Source organism: Cricetulus griseus, chromosome 3 (assembly GCF_003668045.3).
Source record: "Cricetulus griseus strain 17A/GY chromosome 3, alternate assembly CriGri-PICRH-1.0, whole genome shotgun sequence".
Lineage (NCBI taxonomy): Eukaryota > Metazoa > Chordata > Mammalia > Rodentia > Cricetidae > Cricetulus > Cricetulus griseus.
Window position 1 is genome coordinate 80123606 of NC_048596.1, and position 23561 is coordinate 80147166.

Sequence of the window (23561 nt, forward strand, 5' to 3'; positions counted from 1 at the left end):
TATAAGCCAAATAAACACTTTCCTCCCCAACTTGCCTTTTTGTCATGGTGTTCCATAGCAGCAATAGAAACCCTAACTAAGACAGAACCTGTACCTGACATTGCTTAGGAGACCAAGAACCAGAGACTTGTAGCTCTAGGGTAAAACCAATACTACTGGTTTTTTAAAAAGTAGTGATAAAATGACTCATAATGATATTTTGCTACAGTCAAAGATAGTGCTCTGCTCAGCCAACATCAGAGAAGCTTCCTCCTGCAGCAGATGGGAACAAATACAGAGACCCACAGACAGATATTATGCAGAGAGTGAGAGACCCTGGAACACTCAGCCTTAAATGGGATGTCTTCATCAAATCCTTCCACTCGAGCTCAGGAACTCTACAAGAGAGGAGGTGGAAAGACTGTAAGAGACAGAGGGGAGTGAGGACACCAGGAGAAGGCCCTCTGAATCAACTGAGCAAGGCTCATATGAACTCACAGAGACTAAGGTAGTATGTACTGGGCTGCATATATGTTAGGGTTTCCAATTCAGTATTTTTATGGGGCTCTTGATTGGGTCTCTGATTCTTTTGCCTTCTCTTGGGGTTCTTTTCCCTCTGTTGGTTTGCCTTGTCCAACTTTGATGAGATGGCTTTTGTTTTTCTTGTATTTTATTTTGTTATGTTTGTTGTCTTTTAGAAGCCTATTATTTTCAAATGAGAGATAGAGAGTGGATCCAGGTGGGAGGGGAGGTGGAGAGGAACTTGGAGAAGTAGAGGGATGGGAGACTGTAATCAGGATATATTGTATGAGAAAAGAATCTATTGTCTATAAAAGGAAAAGAAATAATTCTACATATTAGTTCATACTAGCAATTTTATCTTATTGATTTTTTCAAGGAATTAGTGAGAACCTCTGCTATTCAGTGAACATCTCTTAGCAAATATCAGGGAAAATTCATAGAAATTCTTAGTATGAACTTAGTATAAGGGTTAAATAAATACGAATAAGTCAATGAAAACTATAATTGAAAACATGTAGCAGAACAGTGAACATGACTTAATATAGTAGTCACGAATCCATCACACCTATGTTACCTGGGAAAGTTGTTTGAATAAATCGTTTGAACTCTGCAATTTTATCTCTGTCCTTAGCAATATTGATCTTCACTGTTAGAGTGTATACAAGACCAAACCTCTTTCTGACGTGCTGGGGGCTTCCTAGGCATGCAAAACTCCCTTTCACCATGATGGCCAGCCTACTACAGAGTGTCTCACATTCTTCCATTCTAGAAGAAAGAAAATATGTCTGAGGAGACTTTTCCAGAGGATAAATTCAAATAGCTAGGTTTGGAAGACTTAGAACTGGAAGCCTTCGCATTACAGATGGTCACCACTAAGATTACATTTGGGAAGAGGACAGTTGCTTCTCTGTAGCTCCTACCTATGCTTAGGTAAGTTTACTAACTCATAGTGCTGGCTGTAATTAATTCCATCCTACACATTGCAGCTCCTTCTAGTTTCTAACGAAACCTCCAATGACTCTTACCTGTGAGAAGTTATGATGATAGCTTTACCAGTATTACGGATCCATGTAACTGTGTCCCACAGCAGATGCTGAGTTCCTGGGTCCATGCCAGTAGATGGTTCATCCAGGAAGACAACTGAAGACTTTCCCATTAAGGCAATAGCAGTACTTAGCCTACGTTTGCTTCTCCCACTCCATAATGTGAAGAAGAAAAAGAGTAATATATGCCATTAGTTCATAGGATTGTTTGTACATTCAGAATTCTGTGCTATGAATCAAAACTGATTATTCAAGTGTGTGTGTGTGTGTGTGTGTGTGTGTGTGTGTGTGTGTGTGTGTGTGTGTGTGTGTTTCTCCACAGAGATATAGGGACTCTTTTTATTAGTGCAAAGATTGTTCAAACATGCAAAAGGCTAATATCATCCAAGTGGGATATGTTGTTTTCTTGATGTCTGAGCTTTGGCAGAGTGCTAGGTTATTCACAGTCACTGCCTTTGTGTGCCAGAGAGGTAGAAATGGGCTTTGTAGGCATTGATTCTAAACAGCAGAAGGGCAGGATATGTCACTTAATAGCAACGACACAATGTCTCACCTGTATGTGTGGATGAGCCAGTCAGCAACGGATTCCAGCTGCACTGAATGCAGAAAGGTTTCCACGTACCCGTTAATGTTTTGCTCTGGGACCCCCCACAGCCTAGAGTACATGCTCAGCAGTTCCCGACCTGTCATGTGGTTCAGCACAGATTCAGACTGAGGACAGTAACCAATTCTTGACCTAATCTGAATCAAAGGGGGTAATTATGAGCAGTAGATCCATGCCAGCTGCTCAATGGAGCAAACATCTCATAGGGATGCAGTAGAAGATGTGAAGTTATTTAAGTCACACTACTAAGAAATATGATACCTCTACAACTCCTAGTAAGAATGGTTTTTTTTCTGTTGCCTTTAACATCTTTACAGACGGAATTCAATGAAGTAAAGTAAGGCATTAATATCACTAGCTGGAATTTTCAATATATATGTATATATGTGCATATTACTACTATGTGCCTCAAAAAGGCCTTTGCTTGAGTGCTTAAGGGAGAGTGAGTGTTGTTAATATCCTAATTAAAGTATTTTGTTTACAGCAACAGTCAGGTAATTTCTGTCAGATCAGTTCTCTTACAGACAGGAATTATAAGCTGCCTATCAATATACACATAAAAAGTATAAAGGAGTATATATTTTTATGTATTTGGCCAAGTTAATGCTAAAAGAATTAAGGCAACATATCACTTCATGACTAATGTAGAGGAAAATTTATACTGTGAATTCAGCCATTTCAAATGCCTGCTGAAATACTTAGAATTCTTTGAAGGAATATAACAGGATTAAAATTCTCCCAATACATTATTAATAACATCCAGGATATAATCTAAAATGAACTGGCAAAAGATGTATGCAAAGTACTCACACTTCAGTGAACACAGTAGTAACTGGCACTCAAATAGCCACAATACTGGAATAATCAATACAAACTTGAAAGAAACTCTTAAAACTATGCTTAAATAAGGATAACAAAAATGACCCCAGGAACATGGGTTTCACTGAGGAAACCTCGGAAATCTACGGGACCTCCTGTAGCAGTTCAGTACTTATCCCTAGCATAGGTGTGGACTCTGGGAGCCATTCCACATAGAGGAATACTCCCTGAGCCAAGACACACGGGGGTGGGCCTAGGCCCTATCCCAAAGGATATGATAGACTCTGATGACACCCTATGGAAGGCCTCACCATCCAGGGGGAGCAGAAAGAACATGTGATAGGTAGGGTTTTAGTTGGGGGTGGTGGTGGCAGGGGAGGACAGGAAGGAGAGGGAACTGGGATTGCCATGTAAAACAATCTTGTTTCTAATTCTTTTTTTTTAAATTGGGGTTTATGTCTATTTTCTTTTTTTTATTAATTCAAGTTAGGGAACAGGCTTGTTTCACATTCTAATTCAAATTAAAAATATCTGGGAAAAAATAATCTGCTGTGGTAAGTGCAAGGGAACAGACACAGCCACTCATTGCCAATGTGCATGTTCACATTCAGGGAAAGCAATTTGGTGAGGTGGAGAAGATGGTGTATGGCATACAACTATTTCTCCAGTAAAACACAAAACAGACCTTTGTAGTTGACTGTGTATAAAGGATGTCTGTACAATGATAAAGGTTTACTCCTTTTGGGACTCAGGAAGGAATGAAGCAAAGTTAGGGACAAGAAGTCTGAGACTTGCTGGCTGTACACCACTTATATTGTTTTCACTTGTTTCTTAAGTAATGAATATCTTCTTTGTTCAGTTTTTGTTGCTATATATTTTTAGACTCTCTGTCCTGCCTTGAGGTAAGTACACTCTAGTTGCTAAGTTACAGCTCTGTCTTTGTTATCTACTGACACCCCAGGTGTAATTCTTCACTTTCCCTTGGTTGCACATGTGGCTTTCTTGAAACATTTTATCTCCACAACTTGGCTTGTCAATGTATCACACCACTGTACCAGACTTCAGAGAACTCCAATGGACACTTCATGGTTTGAAAATGTTTAAAATCAGCAGTCAATTTCTTTCTTGAAAGTTTATTTCTCATCTGCCTTAAGAGAGAAAATTTCATCCAGATTTTCCCTCTAACTCTCCAATTTTTGTGAAATCTTCTTCAGTTCCTTTATTCTACATTTCAGTGTTGATAATCTACCAAATTAAGTGCATATTCTTTCTATTGTACACATTCCTTACAGACTGTTCATCTACTTTCACATTTTAGATGTCATCTGTAATTTGATAAATCTCTAATTCACACCACTTTCCTATCATGGGTTCATACTGTTCATTGTATGCTCCCATTTAGACATATTATAGACACCTCAAGATCCAAATGCCCTCCAAACACACACTCTCAATATATTTATTATCTTGTTGACTAGCACCTTCATCCTCAGAAGTTCAGTATAGAAACCTGAGCACCATCTTCATTTCTTTTTTTTAAAACTTACATGACAGCAGAGCTGAATCCTTTGAATCCTGTCTGTTTCTCACAAACATTTTTTTCCTAACTAGTTGTAGTTCAAAATCTATGCCAGAACAGGTTAGATGTAAGAGCTGTTCTCCTCCAGTTTATCTATTTGCAGGACACTTATTCTTTATTTCACAGGAAAAGGATATTTTCCTTCCCTCAAAGTCAGTCTGGACATTCTAAGGAAATGAGGACTTATGTGTCAGGGTCCTTAGCTTCCCTCCCCTGTTCCTCAACAATTTGCCTGCTTATCTCATCCATCGAGACACTAAATCAGTGGCTAAGAAGAGAAATACCTTTCTTAGATTTTTAATGACACTACTGCCATCAATCAGTGCAACTCCAGAAGTGATAGTCTCCTCTCCGGTCAGCATTTTGAAAGTAGTAGTTTTTCCAGCTCCATTTAATCCAAGCAATCCAAAGCACTCTGACTTCTTGACCACAAGGGAGATATTTCTCACAGCCTTGACAACAGGACACTTAAAATAAATCTGAGAAAGTTAAAAAAAATCACGATGTACTGAGACACTGGTCATGAACCACAGTTTAATTACTCCAGTCTCCTAAAGCTAACAAACTGACAATCTAACAAGAGCACTTTCTGTCTAGCCCTCTATAGAACTGCAGTGGACTAGTACTGCTACTGGTAAATTCCAGGCAGGAAATATGCTTAATCTCTAAGGCAGCTAGCCAGTGAGTGACATTACCTTTTTAACTTCATTCAGGACCAGTGGGGTTTCCTGTGACTTGAGTGATGACAGTGTGAGCACTTTCCTTCTTTCTTGCCTTATGTTTTCATCCTCATCTTTGGTTCCCTGGTTAGATACTGCAGCCTGTATTTTTGAGACAAGCAGTATTTATGTGGGCATGCCATAGAGAACTGGGTTAAACCAAGAGCTTTAAGAAAATAACTTGGGGGTATAATCTCAAAGAAACACTTGGGCATTTTCTAAGACCCTTTTCTACCTGCCTCCTGAACTCTGACATGCAAGCAGACCTCTGGATGGCTTCATGTTAGAAGAGTATGGCAGTTGTGAAGAGTCAAGACACAATTCTATGAAACTATTGTTATGAACATTTTGTAAGAGCCAGGGGTAGTGGATGACTACAAGGAAACTGATTTCTGGACACAGCAGGGCAGGTGCATACATGAACTCATGACGTTGTGACAGCATGTACAAGGCCTGCTCCAGCTCAGTCCTCAGACAAAATACTAGCATGGAGTGGGGGGCTGGGAGCAAAATCCCAACCCTAACTGAGGAGCTTTTGGTAACTGATAGCTTCTGGGGGAAGGAGAATTAATTTTCTTTAAGGGTGTGACCCCTGGTAGGTTGTCCACATTCCAGTGGACAAAAATATTTGGGCAGCACAAATTGGACCCAGTGGGCTTAAAAAATAAAAAGAAGACACAAAGTTGGATGTGCATAGAATGGAGACTGGATCTGGGAGAAGCTGGGGAAGAGGAGGGAATATAATCAAAATACAATGTATAAAATTCTCAAAGAATAAAAATGTTTCTTTATTTAGAGTGAATAGTATGGTCTTACTAGCATAAGGACAATTATTTCAGTTGTAGCTAACCCAAGAAAAATGACTTATTTCCTAGAGGACTAAACCCAAGCTAAGATACTTATACCTCAAACAAGCCACAGATCTGCTTTAGTGTAATCAAATAGCATTTTATTTGAAAAGTAATAGAAATGAAGAAAATGTAAATTCCTATTTCTGGCTGAATGTTGCATTTACTTTAAATTATATTTAAAGTCTAGTTAGTCACTTACTTGCCTGCTGTCTCTGATTTTATTGTAGAAATAAAAAATAATGTTACGAAAGACAAAGTTCTTCAGGTTCCAGGAAACCATCTCCAGGGATAAAAGCAAGAGGAGAAAAACTAAACCCATGGCAGCCAGTGTGATTAGAAACGTCCCAATCCCATGCTCTCCAAAGCCATACACATTGTTCTGAGTATCTAAGGACACAAGAGAGACAGTTGCCTTACTTTAAAAACACAGTATTCAAAACAGTGCCCAATAGTAGGGCATACGGGTGAAAATCAAGCTTCTGTCTTTGTTTTTTTCAGACATTCATGTAGCTGAGGTTGTATAGTTGAGGATGGTCTGAAATCCTTGATCTTCTTTCTAACCTCCCAAGTCCTAGGTTCATAGGTGTGAACATGCTCAACATGAATTTTAAGTTAGATTTAAGAAGTATAGTTATTCAGGGACTCAGACATATATCCACTGCTCTATCATTAAGCTGCACTGGGTTCTTTTGCCAGTGTCAGATAGGAGACAATCTTACCACAGATTTGATGAACATTTGACCTCATTCTCTGTGCAATTTTCTCACTTTTTTTGACAGAGCCCTTTGAAGCTGAAAGTCTTCAGTTGTTATGAGCTATGTTTGTTTTTTCTTCTTTGTGTATTTTAGTATCACATTCACTAAACTTAATCTCATGTTGTAAAGATTTTGCCTTTACATTTAGGTTGTATGTTTAGATGACTTGTACATAGTGAATTAAATTTTGTGTGTGGTATGTGGTGAAGACCCAAGTTCACTTTTTTGGATATGGAATTTAGTTTTCCCAGCACAAGTTGTTGAACAGACTCTTGCTGTGCAATATTAGTTGAAGATGTGCTATATGTGTTTATGCTGTGGAGCATTTGTTTAAGGGTGTAAAGATGGGTAGCATTATTTTATGTTGCACTTGTTTAACTCTGTAAGCTGTGTTACTTTGCCTGCATAAAACACCTGATTGGTTTAGTAAAGAGCTCACTGTCCAATAGCTAGGCAGGAGAAAGAATAGGTGGGGCTGGCAGACAGAGAGAATAAATGAGAGAAATCTTGGAAGAGGAGGATTCCAGGGGCCAGTCACCCAACTACACAGCAAGCCACAGGGTAAGAAGTAGAGAAAGAAATATAGAGATAGAGACAGGTAAAAACCCAGGGGCAAAAGATAGATGGAATAATTTAAGCTGGCAAGAAATGAGCCAAGCTAAGTCTGGGCATTCATAAGTAAGAATAAGCCTCTATATTGAAAGGCCCGCTGCCTCTCTGTCTCCCCCCGCCTATGCTGATGCTGGGTGTTCTCTCTGGAGCAGGGCAGAGCCAGGATACTGCCAGGGGCTGGAGAGTGCAGCGCGGGCGAGCTGCCGCAGAGTCGCCCTGCTTCACCTTCATCCCGCTGTCCCTGCCCCCGCCGGCCTCCACTTCCCCCGGCTGCCGTTTTCCCTCCCAAGCCGGTTCACCCAGGCGGGGCTGCCCTGGCACCGCGCCGGGGCTGGGGCCGAGCAGGGAAAGGGCACCCCTCGCCCCCACGCCCCCCCCGTTGAGAAACACTCCGTCCCAAGGTCTCCGCCCCCAAGGTCAGCCACCTGGGCGCGGAGGGAGGAATCAAGTCTGTTGTACCAGACACCAGACCTTGAGAATATGCTGATCTGGAATGGCTCTGTGCCTCATTTGAACCATCAAATAGAATCCCTGCTCCTAGCTTGCGCCTTTTTCCCTATATAAGGACCCCTTTCCCTTGGCTCGGGGCGCTTGGCCTCAGAAAAGCTAAGTCGCCCCGGGTACCCGCGTCTCCAATAAAGCCTCTTGTTTTTACATCCAGTTCGTGGCCTCGCTGATTCCTGGGTGTGGGTCTCCCTCTACAAAAGTATCTCTTCGGGGGTCTTTCATTTGGGGGCTCGGTCCGGGATCGAGACCCGCCCAGGGACCACCGACCCACGTCTGGGAGGTAAGTGTTGTGCGGATCCGCTGTTTTGTCTTGTCTGGTCTGAGTCTGTCTTGTGAATTGCGCTTGCGTTTGTAGTATACAGCTGTGTACATTTGTAGGCGGATCCGAGGAGGGACTGACGGGTTCGAACTCCCGACCGCGGCTCCAGGAGACGTCCTGGTAGCGTTTGAAGCCCTCGATGTGAGGGATTTGTACTTTGAACTTGGGAAGCCCTCGATGTGAGGGATTTGTACTTTGAACTTAGATCTATGACTGGACATCTTCCCAGTCTCTTTGGAGAAGGCCCTCGGCTTGAGGGATTTGCAATCTTTACTGGGGACGAAGAAGGAGGGCCCCCTTCTTCGACCCCCCCTCAATTCTTTCGACTCTCTGTCGAAACCGCGCTGCGAAAACCTGTTCTGTGTTCTATGTTGTTTGGCCTTTGTTTTGTAATTGATGTGCATAAACGCAAAAAATTACTCTTTGTTCCTCAGCTCGAGCGTATAAACTTATCTGGCCTGATCCGGACATCTAAACGGCCTTAAAGTTATTAAGAACTGTAAAAAGGACTTTGATAAAATTTTGATGTTAACTGAGAAATGAAAAAAAAATGTAGGAGACTTAAATAATAAAGAGGGAAAGGAAAAAGGAAACTTGTCTAAGAATGTCTAAGAGAGTCAGAGAAATGAACTAAAAGGTTATAGAAAATTAAAGCAAGCAAGTCATAGCAGAGAAGATTGTTACAGAAAGTTATGGAGGGTCAAAGCAAGTTGTAAAAGGTCAGAGGAAAGTTGTTAAAAGTCAGAAAAAAGGTTATTATAAGTCAGAGAAAAATGTAAACTGTGCTATGGTTTCTCATGTCTAAAATTTTAACCATATTAAGCTAATTCTGTTTTATATATACTTGTTTTAAAATGTTCATATGACTTGACTGGTCGCCATTTTGCTAAAATTAAAAAAGGAATACTTAAACCGCCATCTTGACTAAAGATGACCGCATGGAAATTAGAGGTACCATCTTAGAAACAAGTTTTTCAATTGAGATTTACAATGTTAATGCTTCTATATATTACAGAAAGACCTTAAGGGAATTTAAATTTCTTTTTAAAACCAGTTTTTTTAATGTTTGTTTTTATTAATATTTATACTTAAAGAGCTTCAATTTAAAATTATTTTTGAGCAAAGCCTGACAATGTAAAGTTTTTGTTTTATGAAAGATGCTGATCTATTATAAGATATTACAGTTTATATTTTAGAAATAAGTTTAGGATGTTGATAACACACACCTTTAAGCTCAGGATGTTGGTAGCACACACCTTAAGTTTAGAACATTGGTGACACATGCCTTTAATCCCACCACTCGGGAATAAGAGGCAGATAGATCTTTATGAGTTCAAGGCCTGTCTGGTCCGGCAGATCGAATTCCAGGACAGGCTCCAAAGTCACAGAAAAACCCTGCCTAAGAAAGAAGTTAAGCTACTGTTTAAGGAATATAAGGTAGCTCTATGCAGTTTTAAGTTCAGCTGTGCTGTTTCAAACATCTTACTAAGTTAAAACCAGTTACAGTCAGACTAAAAATTATTTACAGAAATAAGACCTTACCTAGCCACCTGTATACTTAATGTATGCTTAAGGCAAGTAATTAAAACAGACAAACAGACCTCTAATGCTTCAGAGATCTTCAGAATATGGCATTTAAATTGTTATCTTTAAAGTTTATAATGTCAGACAGACTGCCAGATCCTGACAATGACCCGAAGATTACAGGCACCTCAGTTCCTGCACCTGGACCAATGAGCAGATGCTCAGATATGAAACCTGCCGCCTGCCAGAACCTGGCCGAGACTGTGGACAAAGCTGCTGGACGCTGGAAAATTGATTGTACCCCTTTGCCTAGACAAAACAAGGTCAGTCTTTTCCATGTCCCTCTTCCACAGAGAGAAAATAAAACCTCTCACAATATAGGCCTGGCGAAGATTGCTGTTCTTTGAGACAGCTGCCTCCAACGGTAATGGAGAAACTTGGGTTTGGCTAACTGTATATGGACTTGCTTCTGACTGGCTTCTGTCCTTTTTAGTAGATTCGGATAAAATATACCCTTCTCAGATCTCTGAAATATTACTGGTTGTCAGCTTGACAGCATCAGACAGTCAGATCCACTATAGACTAGTCAGTATGTTAGCTGATAAAATAATGACTATCTACTGTTCAGGCACAAGCTCAAGGTTTTTAAGTTTATTTTGGTTGTCATCTAAGTACAAACTTAAAGGGCTTTTCATCAGGCCAAAGGCACCTCTGTCCAATCCATACCTAGCTCTCTGGACAGAAGAAAAATGTACATGCTTATAGCCCAAATCTGTAGTTTTTGCTAGGACTCAAAGTTATAAATATGTTCTTGCTGTTTGAACAGATATCCAGATATCTGCTTTTTCTGCACTGTGGGCTTCTATAAATAAGTTTTAACCTCTGTTCCTAGTTTAAATATGTCTTAAACAGGTTTCTGCTTCTGACAGACATCTGAGTACCAGTTGCTGACTTCAGACTGTTCTAAGTAGACTGCGAACCCTAGACTTGCTATGGATGTGAACTAGTCTGCTGATATGGACACCCCCTATCTCTGCAACAGTGTCTGCTAACCAGAAGCCCCTGATGGATTCCCCGTTGCCTAAATTCCTTTTTGCTTTTGACTAGCATTTCAACCTTCTGGGGTCCCTAACTTCGTCCCAAAGTCAGCAGGAAGCAGTTTGGAAAAGAATTTCGCCGTCCATTCTCCCTGGTTGAAATGCTAAGTCAAAGGGAACTTCCTTGCGTGGGGATGCCAGTACCTATCACTCCCTGATGGGGACTGGGCCCTCCTACTCCCCCTAGCATACCCCTAGGCCATATGGGCTCACACCTTTTTAAAAAAACTTATAAAGACCAGAGGGACCATCCTACCATTCCCCATTCCTACCAGATCGGGGACACTGTCTGGGTCCGGCGTCACCAGACCTCAGCGCCTACCAGTTGTGAAACTGCCATGCAGCACAAGCTCACATTGTCTGAGGTCTCAGGAAAGGGGCTATGCATAGGCAGTACTGGTTTGACCCCCTGCGTCTCTACTACCGTTCTCAATGTCACTATTGACTTTTGTATATTGACAGAACTTTGGCCCAGGGTCACATATCACCAACCTGAATATATTTATAGGGTACTAGAGAAGTCAACCCGACATCAGAGGGAGCCAATGTCCTTAACCGTGGCCCTATTATTCGGGGGAATAACAGTGGGAGGTATAGCAGCCGGCATAGGGACCGGAACCATTGCCTTACAGGGAATTAATCATTTTAAACTTCTACAGCAAGCCATGTACACAGATATCCAGGTCCTAAAAGAGTCAGTCAGTGCACTCGAGAAATCCTTAACATCACTCTCTGAGGTAGTCCTGCAGAACAGACGAGGATTAGATTTATTATTTTTACAGGAAGGGGGGCTATGTGCTGCCCTCAAGGAAGAATGCTGCTTTTATACAGACCATACAGGAATAGTTAGAGACAGCATGGCCAAGCTTATAGAAAGACTTAACCAGAGACCTCTGAATGAAAGATTCCATTCAGTCACAAGAGAAATGGGGGAATGAAAGGCCCGCTGCCTCTCTGTCTCCCCCCGCCTATGCTGATGCTGGGTGTTCTCTCTGGAGCAGGGCAGAGCCAGGATACCGCCAGGGGCTGGAGAGTGCAGCGCGGGCGAGCTGCCGCAGAGTCGCCCTGCTTCACCTTCATCCCGCTGTCCCTGCCCCCGCCGGCCTCCACTTCCCCCGGCTGCCGTTTTCCCTCCCAAGCCGGTTCACCCAGGCGGGGCTGCCCTGGCACCGCGCCGGGGCTGGGGCCGAGCAGGGAAAGGGCACCCCTCGCCCCCACGCCCCCCCCCGTTGAGAAACACTCCGTCCCAAGGTCTCCGCCCCCAAGGTCAGCCACCTGGGCGCGGAGGGAGGAATCAAGTCTGTTGTACCAGACACCAGACCTTGAGAATATGCTGATCTGGAATGGCTCTGTGCCTCATTTGAACCATCAAATAGAATCCCTGCTCCTAGCTTGCGCCTTTTTCCCTATATAAGGACCCCTTTCCCTTGGCTCGGGGCGCTTGGCCTCAGAAAAGCTAAGTCGCCCCGGGTACCCGCGTCTCCAATAAAGCCTCTTGTTTTTTACATCCAGTTCGTGGCCTCGCTGATTCCTGGGTGTGGGTCTCCCTCTACAAAAGTATCTCTTCGGGGGTCTTTCAATATTTTTATTTGGAGCTGGGTGTCGGGTCCTCCAAAAGAGTAAAGATTAAAACAAAACAAGACAAAACTACAGATTATTTCATTTTCCCCCTGAAAATTGAAATGACCACACACGCATTGTGGTTTTTTTGTAGTATTTTTTTTATTTTAGAGGCACTCATATTTACATATCCATCCCCCCATTCCTCCCATCCTCCCATGTTCCCCACCAAGCCCCCCAACCCACCCCTACCTCCTCCCCAGGGATAGTGAGGTCCTCCACCAGGGACCTTCAAAATCTGTCATATCATTTGGGGGAGAGCCTAGGCCCTCCTTGCTGTATCTGGGCTGCAATAGTATCCCTCCATAGGGAATGGGCTCCCAAAGTCCATTTGTGCTCTAGGGATAAACACTGGCTCCACTGTTAGAGGTCCCATAGACTGTCTTGGCCTCTTAGCTAGTATCCACATTCAGAGGGCTTGGTTCAGTCCAATGCTGTTTCCCCAGCTTTATGACTAAGGTCTCCATGCTCTCAGTAGGTCAGGTCAACTGTTTCTGTGGGTTTCTGCAGCACAGTCTTGGCAGTGAAGTCTTCAGCTATTAGTATATAACTATCTTCCCTTTAGTTCTACATTTTGCTTAATACATTTTGGTGAATTGTTGAATTTTAATATATTCTTGATGATGTGACACCTTTAGCTAGCTATATAAAATTTTGCTTTGTACCTCATAAAATTTTGACTTAAGATCTACTTTGCTTTGTATAAGTATTGAAAACTAAAAGTCTTTGCTTTAAAATTTTCACTCAGGGTTCGGGGTGGGGGGGAAGGAACTACAAATAAGTGAGGGAACTGAAGGAAGTAAAATTTGAGGGGAAAAGGAAATGACTTATACACAATTGCTCCTCTGCATGATCCTTCATTCTTATTCTGTTCTCTTTCTCTTGTTCTCCTATTTTCTTCCCAGTTCTTGGGGGTATGGGTATACATAAATTTGCAACAGTAATTATTTTTGCAATACAATGTGAGGCTTGAGTTTCTCAGGGTCAGCAAGGCAGATAAGATTTACACACAGAGCAATAAACTAAAACAGCAAGGAGAAGCTTTTAGCACTAATAATTTAGGGCTGTGGGTCAAGGAGAGGGTCTAAGTTTAATTTGCACAGGAAACAAAACCTGGTGCCTTCCAGTGCTCTAGCCTTAGTGGCAGCACAGGCCTTCAGGAGAGTTTACTTTTCCCTGAGGATAAGCAAATAGGCTGATTACCTTTGTCTTTATCTTCTCAGGGGAAACAGGAGGGAACAGTAAATCTCTGAGTTAAAATTTTGAGTTAATGAAACAAGAACTTTGAGAATCTTCTAGTGTAGGGTTAGTTTAGGTTATTGCTTCTCTATCTGCCAGTGTGGTAAAATCAGGGCATGCTTATTTTTTTCTATCCATCTAGGCAGCTATAAATCAACAGCTGTGGGTATGTAGTAATTCTATATGGAATGCTTTTGCCTGGGCTCTAAATACTAACCAAATGCTTGTCAATAAGGATATTGCAATTACAATTACACAGGAGAGGGGAATAAGGACCTGATAGTAGGAAATAGGTCTCACACATAGCTAATAAATATAATCAGTAAACTAGGACCTTTTAGTGGAGAACAGGTTTTACACATAGCTAGGGAGGGAATCAGTAAACTCCAACTGCATGGGGGAATTTGTTCCCAGTAAATGATCAGATAACGCTAAACAGTGGAAAGTAAATCCCAGGTTTGCTGCAGAAATAAGCTACAGGAAGAATCTTCAGCAAGAAATAGCCACGTCATTCACAAGACTATAATGCCAAATACAACTTTTCTACTGGTTTAATCTGAGTTGTCTAATGATACGATGGCTGTATAATTACTGTGTGATCTTGAAGCTTGTAGCAGTTATGTTTCAGCTTTTATTTGCATAGAATTCTTTCTTTGTCCATTTTATTTTTAGACTAGCTATATCTTTGTATTTAATATGTGTCTTAAAGACAGAATTTACTTGAATTATTAAAATAAATTCTGAATATGCATGCTTTTTGATTAGAGAATTCATTTATATGAAAAGTACTGATAGGAACTTGTGTCTGTCATTTTCATTTTATGTCATATCCTTTTTGTTCTTTAGTTCTTCCACATTCTGCCTCATTTTCATTGTTTGTTGTTGATGAATAGTTTGGTTCATTTCTTATTCCTATGTGTGTTACTTTTATAGTGATCACCATGAGCATCTATCTGCTCCACTAGGGAAAGTCCCCAGCAAAAGCTACAGTTCTGCTCGGCTCCACTCTACTCTGGTGAAAGTTGTTACATTCTCACACCACACAACAAACCTCACAAAAGAGATTTATTAGGAAGGAAGAATCCAGGAGGGTGGCTGCCTGGGGTGAGAAACAGTAGCAAACTGAACAGGGTACAGATCTTATATAGGATTTCTTGGGGGGAGGTTTCCAGGGTGGCTTGGGATTGGTGGATTTTTGTAATAAGACTCTGAGGGCAAGCTCAGGGACTGCTGCGATTTCAAGCCGTGGTCCTGGGATCAAGTCAGGGTCAGGGTGTTTTTCCTTGACCCATGTCTTGGGTCTAGTCAGGGCAGGGAGTTTTTTCCCTTGGCCCTTTCCACCCTACACCTATAGCACCTTTCTCACATTAGCCCATCCTAGACTCTTGGGTATTCATTGATATCTTTGGAGATGACCATTGTACCATTTTTTTTTATATACCAATTTTTAAGAACAATCCTGCTAAGTATTCTAGTACCTGCAGATTAGATTAGAATTGGTTTCTTCTTTTGCAGTGAGTTTGTTTGGTGTACAGAAAAACTAATGATTTTGTATTTTGGCTTTGCACTATGCTACTTTGCCAGAACTAAATGTTTTCTGGTAGAGTCTTAAAGGTGTTTTAAGTATAGGATGGGTTGGCAATTAAGATATAACTTGACAATATACTTTCCTGTTGGTAGCCTGTTCTTATTCTGGTGAGACTTCAAGCACTACATTAAGTAAGAGTAGCAAGAGTAGACAGAGATCCTTGAGTTACTCCTTTAGAGGAACTGCTTTCAATTTCCCCTATTTGTTATAATGCACACTGTAGGCTTGTCATATATAGCCTTTATTATTAGGTTGAGTTATGATCTTTACTTTGCTAGTTTCTTCATGGCTTTCACCATAAAGGGTTGATGAATTATGTCAAACTTTTTCTGCATTTGTTAAGTGACTTTTGTGTTGATTCAATTTATGTGCTGTATTACATTATTAACTTATCAGCTGATTTCCTTGCATTCCAGATATGAAACCAACTTGATCATGATATATGATTTTTTAATTCATTGATGAATTAATTTTGTAAGGATTTTGCCAAGAATTTCTGAATCTATTTAGGAAATTGTCTCCTGTGCATATGTTCAAGGCTGAGACCATGTCTGACACTGCCTAGATGGCCAGGATCTGGAAGCTGGGTGGCTCTGAGATCTAAGGCACAGCACAGACCCATGAAGGCTCTATGAAGAGACCAAACACAACTAACAAAAAAAGCAATGAAATGATTCCTAATGATATTCTTCTATACTCATAGTATCGGCGCCTAGCCCAATTGTCACCAGAGAGGCTTTTTCCAGTAGCTGATGGGAGTAGATGCAGAGACCCATAGCCAAATGTTAGGCAGAGCTTGGGGAATGCCACAGAAGAGGGGAGGAAGGATTGTAGGAGTCAGAGGGGTTGGAACACCAGGAGAACATCACACACAGAATCTGGGCTCACAGAGACTGAAGTAGCACCACGGAGCCTGCATGGGTCTACACTAGGTCCTCAGTATACGAACTGTGGTTGTTTAGCTTGGTGATCTTATGGGACTCCTAACAATGGTTGTGGGGATATAGTTCTGACACTTTGCCCACTCATGGGTCCTTTTTTTCTCCTATTGGTTGCCATGTCCAGCCTTGATATGAGCATTTATGCCTACCTAGTCTTATTGGATCTTGCTATGCCATGTTCAGCTGATATTACTAGGAGGCCTGTTCTTTTCTGAAGGTAAATGGAGAAGCAGTGGACCTGGGGAAGAGGGGGGCTTGAAGGAAGGGAGGGAGGTGAGGCTGTGGTATGGATGTATTATATGAAAGAATAAATTTTAAACAATGAAATTTATTTTTTTCGATTAAAGAAAAAGCATTTCTGAATCAAGGAAATTAGTCCATAGTTTTTTCTTTGTCCTTCTATCAGGCTTTGGTATCAGAGTAATACTGGCCTTCACTGGATGAATTCTGAAGTGTCTCCTTCCTTTTTATTTTATGGGAACAGTTTGATGAATATGCTGGTTAGTTTTAACTGTCAGCTTGATACAACCTAGAATCATCTGGGAAGAGTCTTAAAAAAGGAATTATCTATATCGGATTTGGCCTGTAATTCTAATGTAGGAATACCAAGCCCATTCCAGGTGGCAGTATGTGGCAGGCATTGTAAGAAAGAAGAAAGTAGGCTGACAGCAATCAATGCAGCATGAATGTATTTGTTTCTCTCTGCTACTGAATGTGTATGTGGTGTGGCTAGATTTCTCAAATTCCACCCCTGTAACTTTCCTGCAATGATGTTCCATAATCTATAAGTGTACTAAACTAATCCCTTCCTTCCCTAAATTGCTTTTCGTAAGACTATATGTCACTGTCACAGCATCAGGAACAAAATTAGGAGTACCAGTGTTGGCTCTTTTTTAAAATGTCTGAAAGAGTTCAGCAGTGAATTTATCAGGTCATGGACTTTGCTGGTTGGGAGACTATTACTGCTTCAATATTGTTCTTTATCTGTTTATACTTTAAAAATACACTCAGTTCAACTTTGCTAGATAACAAGTATCTATAATTCTATTCCTCCTCCTAGGCTTTCCAATTTATTGAATTATACGTTTAAAAAGTATTTTCTATTGATCTTAGTCTCTCAATGCTTATCTGTTGTAATATTCCCCTTTTCATCTCTCTCTCTCTCTCTCTCTCTCTCTCTCTCTCTCTCTCTGCATTTTCTGAGACAGGGTTTCTCTGTATTGCTTTGGAGGCTGTCCTAGAACTTGCTCTGTAGACCAGGCTGGCCTTGAACTCACAGATATCCTCCTGCTTCTGCCACCGGAGTGCTGGGATTAAAGGCATGCACCACCAACGCCCGGCCCCCTTTTCATCTCTTAATTTCTAAATTTATGTGTTCTATTTTGGCTAATTTGGATGTGGATTTGTTATTTTGGTTTCCATTTATTATTATTTATTTATGCTTTCATTTGAGGTTAGGCTTGGTTTTGATTTTCTACAACCTTGAGGTGCATCATTTGGTTAGTTAATCAAAACTTCTCTCAATTTTTTAAAATATAGGTACTCATAGATATAAACTTTACACTTCTAATGGACTTTGCTATATCCCAAAGGTTCTGAAAAGTTGTACTTGCATTTATATTTGCTTCTAGGACTTTTAAATTTTCCTTCATGAGTTTCTCAAGGACTCACTAATTATTTAAGCATGTTATGACTCAATGATCATTTATGAGCATTAATCTCTTTGTATTGTATAGTTCTTTTGTTGTTGACTTGTAATTTTAAAACATAAGAAATTGTTTTGATTTTCTTACATTTAAGACTTGCTTTATAGACTATACTACGATTTATTTTAGTGAAGGTTCAAGTGGCTGCTAAGCAGAATATGGATTCTATGGCTATTTCATGAAACTGTCATTTTATTTCTACTGCCACTGAATTGTTTCTTTGTTAATTGTTTTTTGAGGGGGGTGCATCTTGATAATCTATCAATAATAGTAGTGTTTTGAAGCCATTCACTATTATTGAATATAGACCAATTTGCCATTGTATTTTTTTTTATGAAACTGGGTACTTAGTTTACATGTGTTTATTTTTGTTATAGCTTTTTAAAGTTAAAACTTTAACATCTATTTACTGTGTATCTCCCTGTGTATAAATGTGTAAGAGCATGTGCACTCTGTCATATGTAAGGGTCAGAGGGTAATTTGTGGGAATTGATTCTCTCCTTGGGAATCAAATCCAGGCTGGTATGTCCAGTGGTTAAATACCTTTACCTGTGAGGCATCTCAGTAACCCTGAAGACCTTCTTGAGTCTGTTCCTTTTATGAGCATGCAGTGGCTGTCTTTATGTATATGGACTAGTTTTTGTTTAAAATGTACTTTCAAAAAATCAAAATATATTACTCTTACTCTAGATGGCTGTAGATACTTTATGGATTTAAATGCTTTGGAACTGTTCAGAAGGCAGCCACAGCATTGAGAGAATACCAAGAGGTTTACCACTGACAATACATAAGTTGCTTTCTTAGGCATTAATCAAAGTGACATAAACATGCAATCACAACTCTTTGGGAACTCAGTTCATATCACCCATAAACATGCCATTGACTTTTACTTTCATAGTATGTTTTCCCCTTATCCCTTCACTTTTAGTCTGCATATGTCTTTGCCAGTGTTTATTGGTGTAACATACATTTGGCTCTTATTTTCGAATCCAATCAGCTAAACTGAATCTATTCATTGGAGAAATTAGATTATTAACATTTATGATTATTCCTATTCTGGGTTGGTTTTAATACTGTTTTATTCTTTTCTTTCTCCCTTATCCATCTTAGAGTTTAATGGTTTACTGAGTTGAGAATTTTTGCTTCTTTGTTATTTATGAGTCCTTTCATGAAATGAATTCTTTCCTGAGTTCCCATGATTATGATACCTTTCTTATTTACTGACATATGGGGTTTCTTTAAGTATTTTCTACAGTGCTGTTTTACTGGGCCATAAACTGCTTTATCTTGGAAGGTCTTCAATTTCTATTGATTGTAGAAGTTAACTTTGAAAGATAATAGTAAATTTTGTTAGTAGTCAATTTACTTTCACAGCTTCAAATATATCATTCCATGCTTTTTGTGGCTTCCAGAGTTTCTATTGAGATGTCTGATGTAATTCTGATGAATTAGTCATTGTAAGTAGCTTGGAACTCCTCTCTTGCAGTTTTCAACATTCTTTTCCTGTAGTTTTAACAGTTTAACTGCAATGTGATGTAGAGAGGTATTCTCTCATCATGCCTATTTGGGGTTCTAAATGCCTCTTCTTCTTGGATGTCCACAGGTTTCCCAAAATTTGAGAAACTTTCTGTAAGCATTTTATTGATCAGGTTTAATGTGCCTCCAATTTGCAATTCATCTCATTCTACACAACTGGAAGAAAACCAGGTTTTTCTTACTTTATATAACCTTAGTAGAAGTGTAGAAAGTAGAAAAGAAGATAGTGTTTTTATGGCTTGATGAGTTCCCAATACTCACATGGCTCACTACAATTCATGTGTAGGCTTCTGAATTTTTTAGCACACAGTTTCTTCACCTCATAGTCATCAAAATACTTGCTGATACTCATTGCAAAGTTGTAACTAGGCAGTATCATTAAACCTGTTTTTATGAAGCTGCTGATGCACTTAGGAAGGTCACTACCTATAATTAAAAGATAATAGATTAGCTTCAGTTATTAGAAAAGTAGTGAACCTCCTCATAAAAACAAACTTCCCTCCAAGTGATTAAACCATTCTTAGACAATTATGAAACTATCAGTCAATCCTTAAGGAAGTACCATTGGTTGCTTGTGGAAAACTAACAGAATTAGTCACACAATTGAAGAATAGATTTTGGTTAACAGTGACTTCCTAGAATCTGTTTTCCTTCCTTTTTATTCTTGGTTCTCCTTATCCTTTCTCTTTTTCTTCTTTCTCCCATTTCCATCCATCTCTAACTCCCACATACCCACTCAATAAATATTTACTGATTTCCAAAATCATAGGTTTTCAGATTATTGAAAAATGTTTATCAGTTATTTTTTAATCCTTATGTTTTTTCATCCCCATTTACTTAATGTATTATCTGGAAAAAGGGAAAATAGTGTGGTGTTCTTACCATGAAGTTGTACTATAGTGTAAATGATGATACTGAAAATAGTAGAAAAGTAGTTAAAGAGTGTGAGCTTGATGTAGGCAGCAGTGCTATTATGGAACAGGAAGCTTCCAAGATACACGAGAGGCACAACACACCAGCCATACAGCATAAAAATCAGCATTGTGTCCAGAAAGTTGTAACTCACAACAAATGCATCCATTTGGCAGAATCTGAATACACCCTGGGACACAGAGGTATAGAGGTAAAAGCAAGGTGAAGGATACTGTGCACAGCCACTGTTTCTACTAGGCCATAATTACCAGCTACTAATTTTGGTCATTTTTAAAGCTTTAGAGTGTAAACCTCAGGTGAACTATCTCATAACCAAGAATATTACAAAGAGTATAGTAACTGAGATCCTGTTTTCGTTTTCCCATAGCCATGATCAAAAGCAAAGTAATTATATTTGTATAAAGCCAAGCTGAATTTCCCTTGGGGAAGGGGGAAGACCTAGAATATGTCACTTTTCTTTGGATTTCCTCTATGGCTGCTTTGTTCAGTGCCTTCTGGTGGTTGCTCTTTTTCAATTACTCTTAATTACAACTGAGAAGTGAACTAAAGGGCACACAAATTTAGAGTGATCTAGATTTGGAAAATAAATACTAGTGCTACTAAGAATTTTTTAAAAATCTGCATATTAGCTTGTGATTTTAATTTCTTTACAAATAACACAGTAGTACCTTCTGATCAATGATATCATTATTTACCAAGATCACTGATTCATGGAAGGAAAAGCAAAACTAAGAATATCCCATTAGAATTCTGTGGAATTCTTGGAAATATTTTCTATCCAAGCACTAGTATCTAAAGGAAGCAAATGAGAATCAGTGATCCTAAGTGAAAGAATCTAATAGTCCTAACTATGGTTGGATCCTCCCCTAGCAACAAAGAGGACTGTAAAATCAGGAGAAAACAGTGGGGAACCTTTGTTCTAAGACTTACAAGTGTGAGAAAAGCCCCAATTAGAACTGGTTTCAAAGTTCACTTAAATTTTCCTGGATAAGTAAAGCAATATACTCTGCTGTTACATAGAATGTGAGTCAACATAGTAAAAATAGGAAATTAAAAATAATGTAAATTAAATGAAATTAAGATTTTCTTGAAATATGCTGTTTTGAAAGGTTATATGAAAACAAAAAACCTGTCATGGTAAAGAGGACAGTCTGCAAAAGAAGATTAATAGTGGGGAAATGACAATGCATAAAAATAATTAAATGTACTTTAAAACTGACACAGTTAAGAGACTGTTATAAGCATCACATTACAGTTGGGAACATTGCTCATTTGTAGACTTACTGCTTTTATGCACAAGACTCTGGGTTCAGTCCTTTGTACCATCACAAAGTGGCCCATTAAATACACACCAACTGGACAGAATTGTACAATACAAAATATACTTACATGCATATTGTTAGTTATCACAGTACAAAATCAGTATTTCAAACCAGTGGGAAAAGACTCATTACTTTAAAAGAATGTATAGCAATGAATTAGGTATTTAGGGAAAAAAACAGATTCATTGCATCATTTCTTTCTTACCAAGAAATAATTTTTGAATGAGGGGGGAAATAGCTAATAACAATATTGGCTATTGTAAAATAAGCTGTGTTTGAGGCATTAAAGCTTGAAGAAGAAAATACTCCTCTCTAAAGATTTTTATGGAATAGAGATATCTAATGTGAACAGCATATTTTGAGGTTTATGTCCAAATCAATATTGACTTGGCTATGCAAATCCTTGGTAAGGCCAATAATTCTAACATTCATTTTAACTTAAGCTTGTCAAAACATAAGTTTCTGTTTACACTCTTCAATACACATCTAATGAAGAGATAAACTGATATAAAAGACAGAGTAAGATTTTTAGAAACAGGAAGTTGTGGAGTTTGGAGAGATGGCTCAGTGGTTAAGGGCACTAAGCTGCTCTTCCAGAGGACCTAGGTTCAGTTACTAGCACACACACGATGTCTCCTAACTAATTATAACTCCAGGTATATATCTTTATGTTCCTTCTCTTGTCTTACTGCTGCATTAGTGCTTTGAATGCAATATTGAAAAGGAGTAGAGGTAGTGAGAGGATTTCCCTATCTCATTCATCATTTCAGTGGGATTGTTTCAAACTTTTCTCCATTTAAGATGAAGTTAGCTATGTTATATGTTGAGGTATATGTCCCCTGGTCCTACTTCCTCCTAGGACTTTTATCATGAAGGTGTGTTGGATTTTGTCAAAGGCTTTTTCAACATCTGTTGAGATGAACATGTGATTTTCATCTAAACATGGTTTATTATTCTTATTGACTTGCATATGTTGAACCATTTCTGCATTTCAGGGATAAAGCCAACTGGTCATAGTATACTTTTTTTATGTATGTCTGTATTCAGGCTGCAAATATTTTGCTGGAAATTTTTGTCTGCATGTTCATCAGAGATACTGGCTTGTAGTTTTCTTTTTTTGTTGTGTCTTTACATGGTTTTAGTATTAAAATGGCATGGCTTCACAGAAGGAGTTTGGGAGTTCTTCCTTCCTGCCTTTCTTTCTTTCTTTCTTTCTTTCTTTCTTTCTTTCTTTCTTTCTTTCTTTCTTTCTTTATAGTTTAAGAAGAATTGGTTGTAGATATTCTTTGAAAGTTTGGTAGAATTCTGTTGTGACCCCATCTGGGCCTAGGCGTTTTGAAGTTGGAAAGCTATTATTATTATTATTATTATTATTATTATTATTATTATTATTATTGCCTCCTCATTTGTTATGCATATGTTAGGTTGTTGGTATTGGATTAATTGTGGTGGTTTGGCTGAATCTAGAAATTTATCCATTTCTTTTAAGTTTTCCAGCTTAATGGAGTACAAGCTTTTAAAATATTCCTTTATAGGCCGGGCATTGGTGGCACATACCTTTAATACCAGCACTTGGGAGGCAGGGCAGGCAGATCTCTATGAGTTCAGAGGCCAGCCTGGTCTACAGAGCGAGTTCCAGGACAACCTCCAAAGCAATACAGAGAAACCCTGTCTCTAAAAACAAAACAAAACAAAACAAAACAAAACAAAACAAAACAAAAATTCCTTTATAATATTCTGATTTTC

General features: G+C 39.4%; 1 protein-coding gene across 1 annotated transcript in view; it reads right to left on the bottom strand.

The window, feature by feature from the left end:
* Positions 1-23561, bottom strand: part of LOC100767045 (ATP-binding cassette sub-family A member 3) — a 154563-nt gene that overhangs the window by 13829 nt on the left and 117173 nt on the right. The window contains 8 exon segments of the mRNA XM_027410319.2: positions 1076-1266; positions 1527-1697; positions 2098-2285; positions 4831-5025; positions 5242-5367; positions 6316-6503; positions 19822-19986; positions 20443-20662. Of these exon segments, the coding sequence (XP_027266120.1) occupies positions 1076-1266; positions 1527-1697; positions 2098-2285; positions 4831-5025; positions 5242-5367; positions 6316-6503; positions 19822-19986; positions 20443-20662 (1444 nt within the window).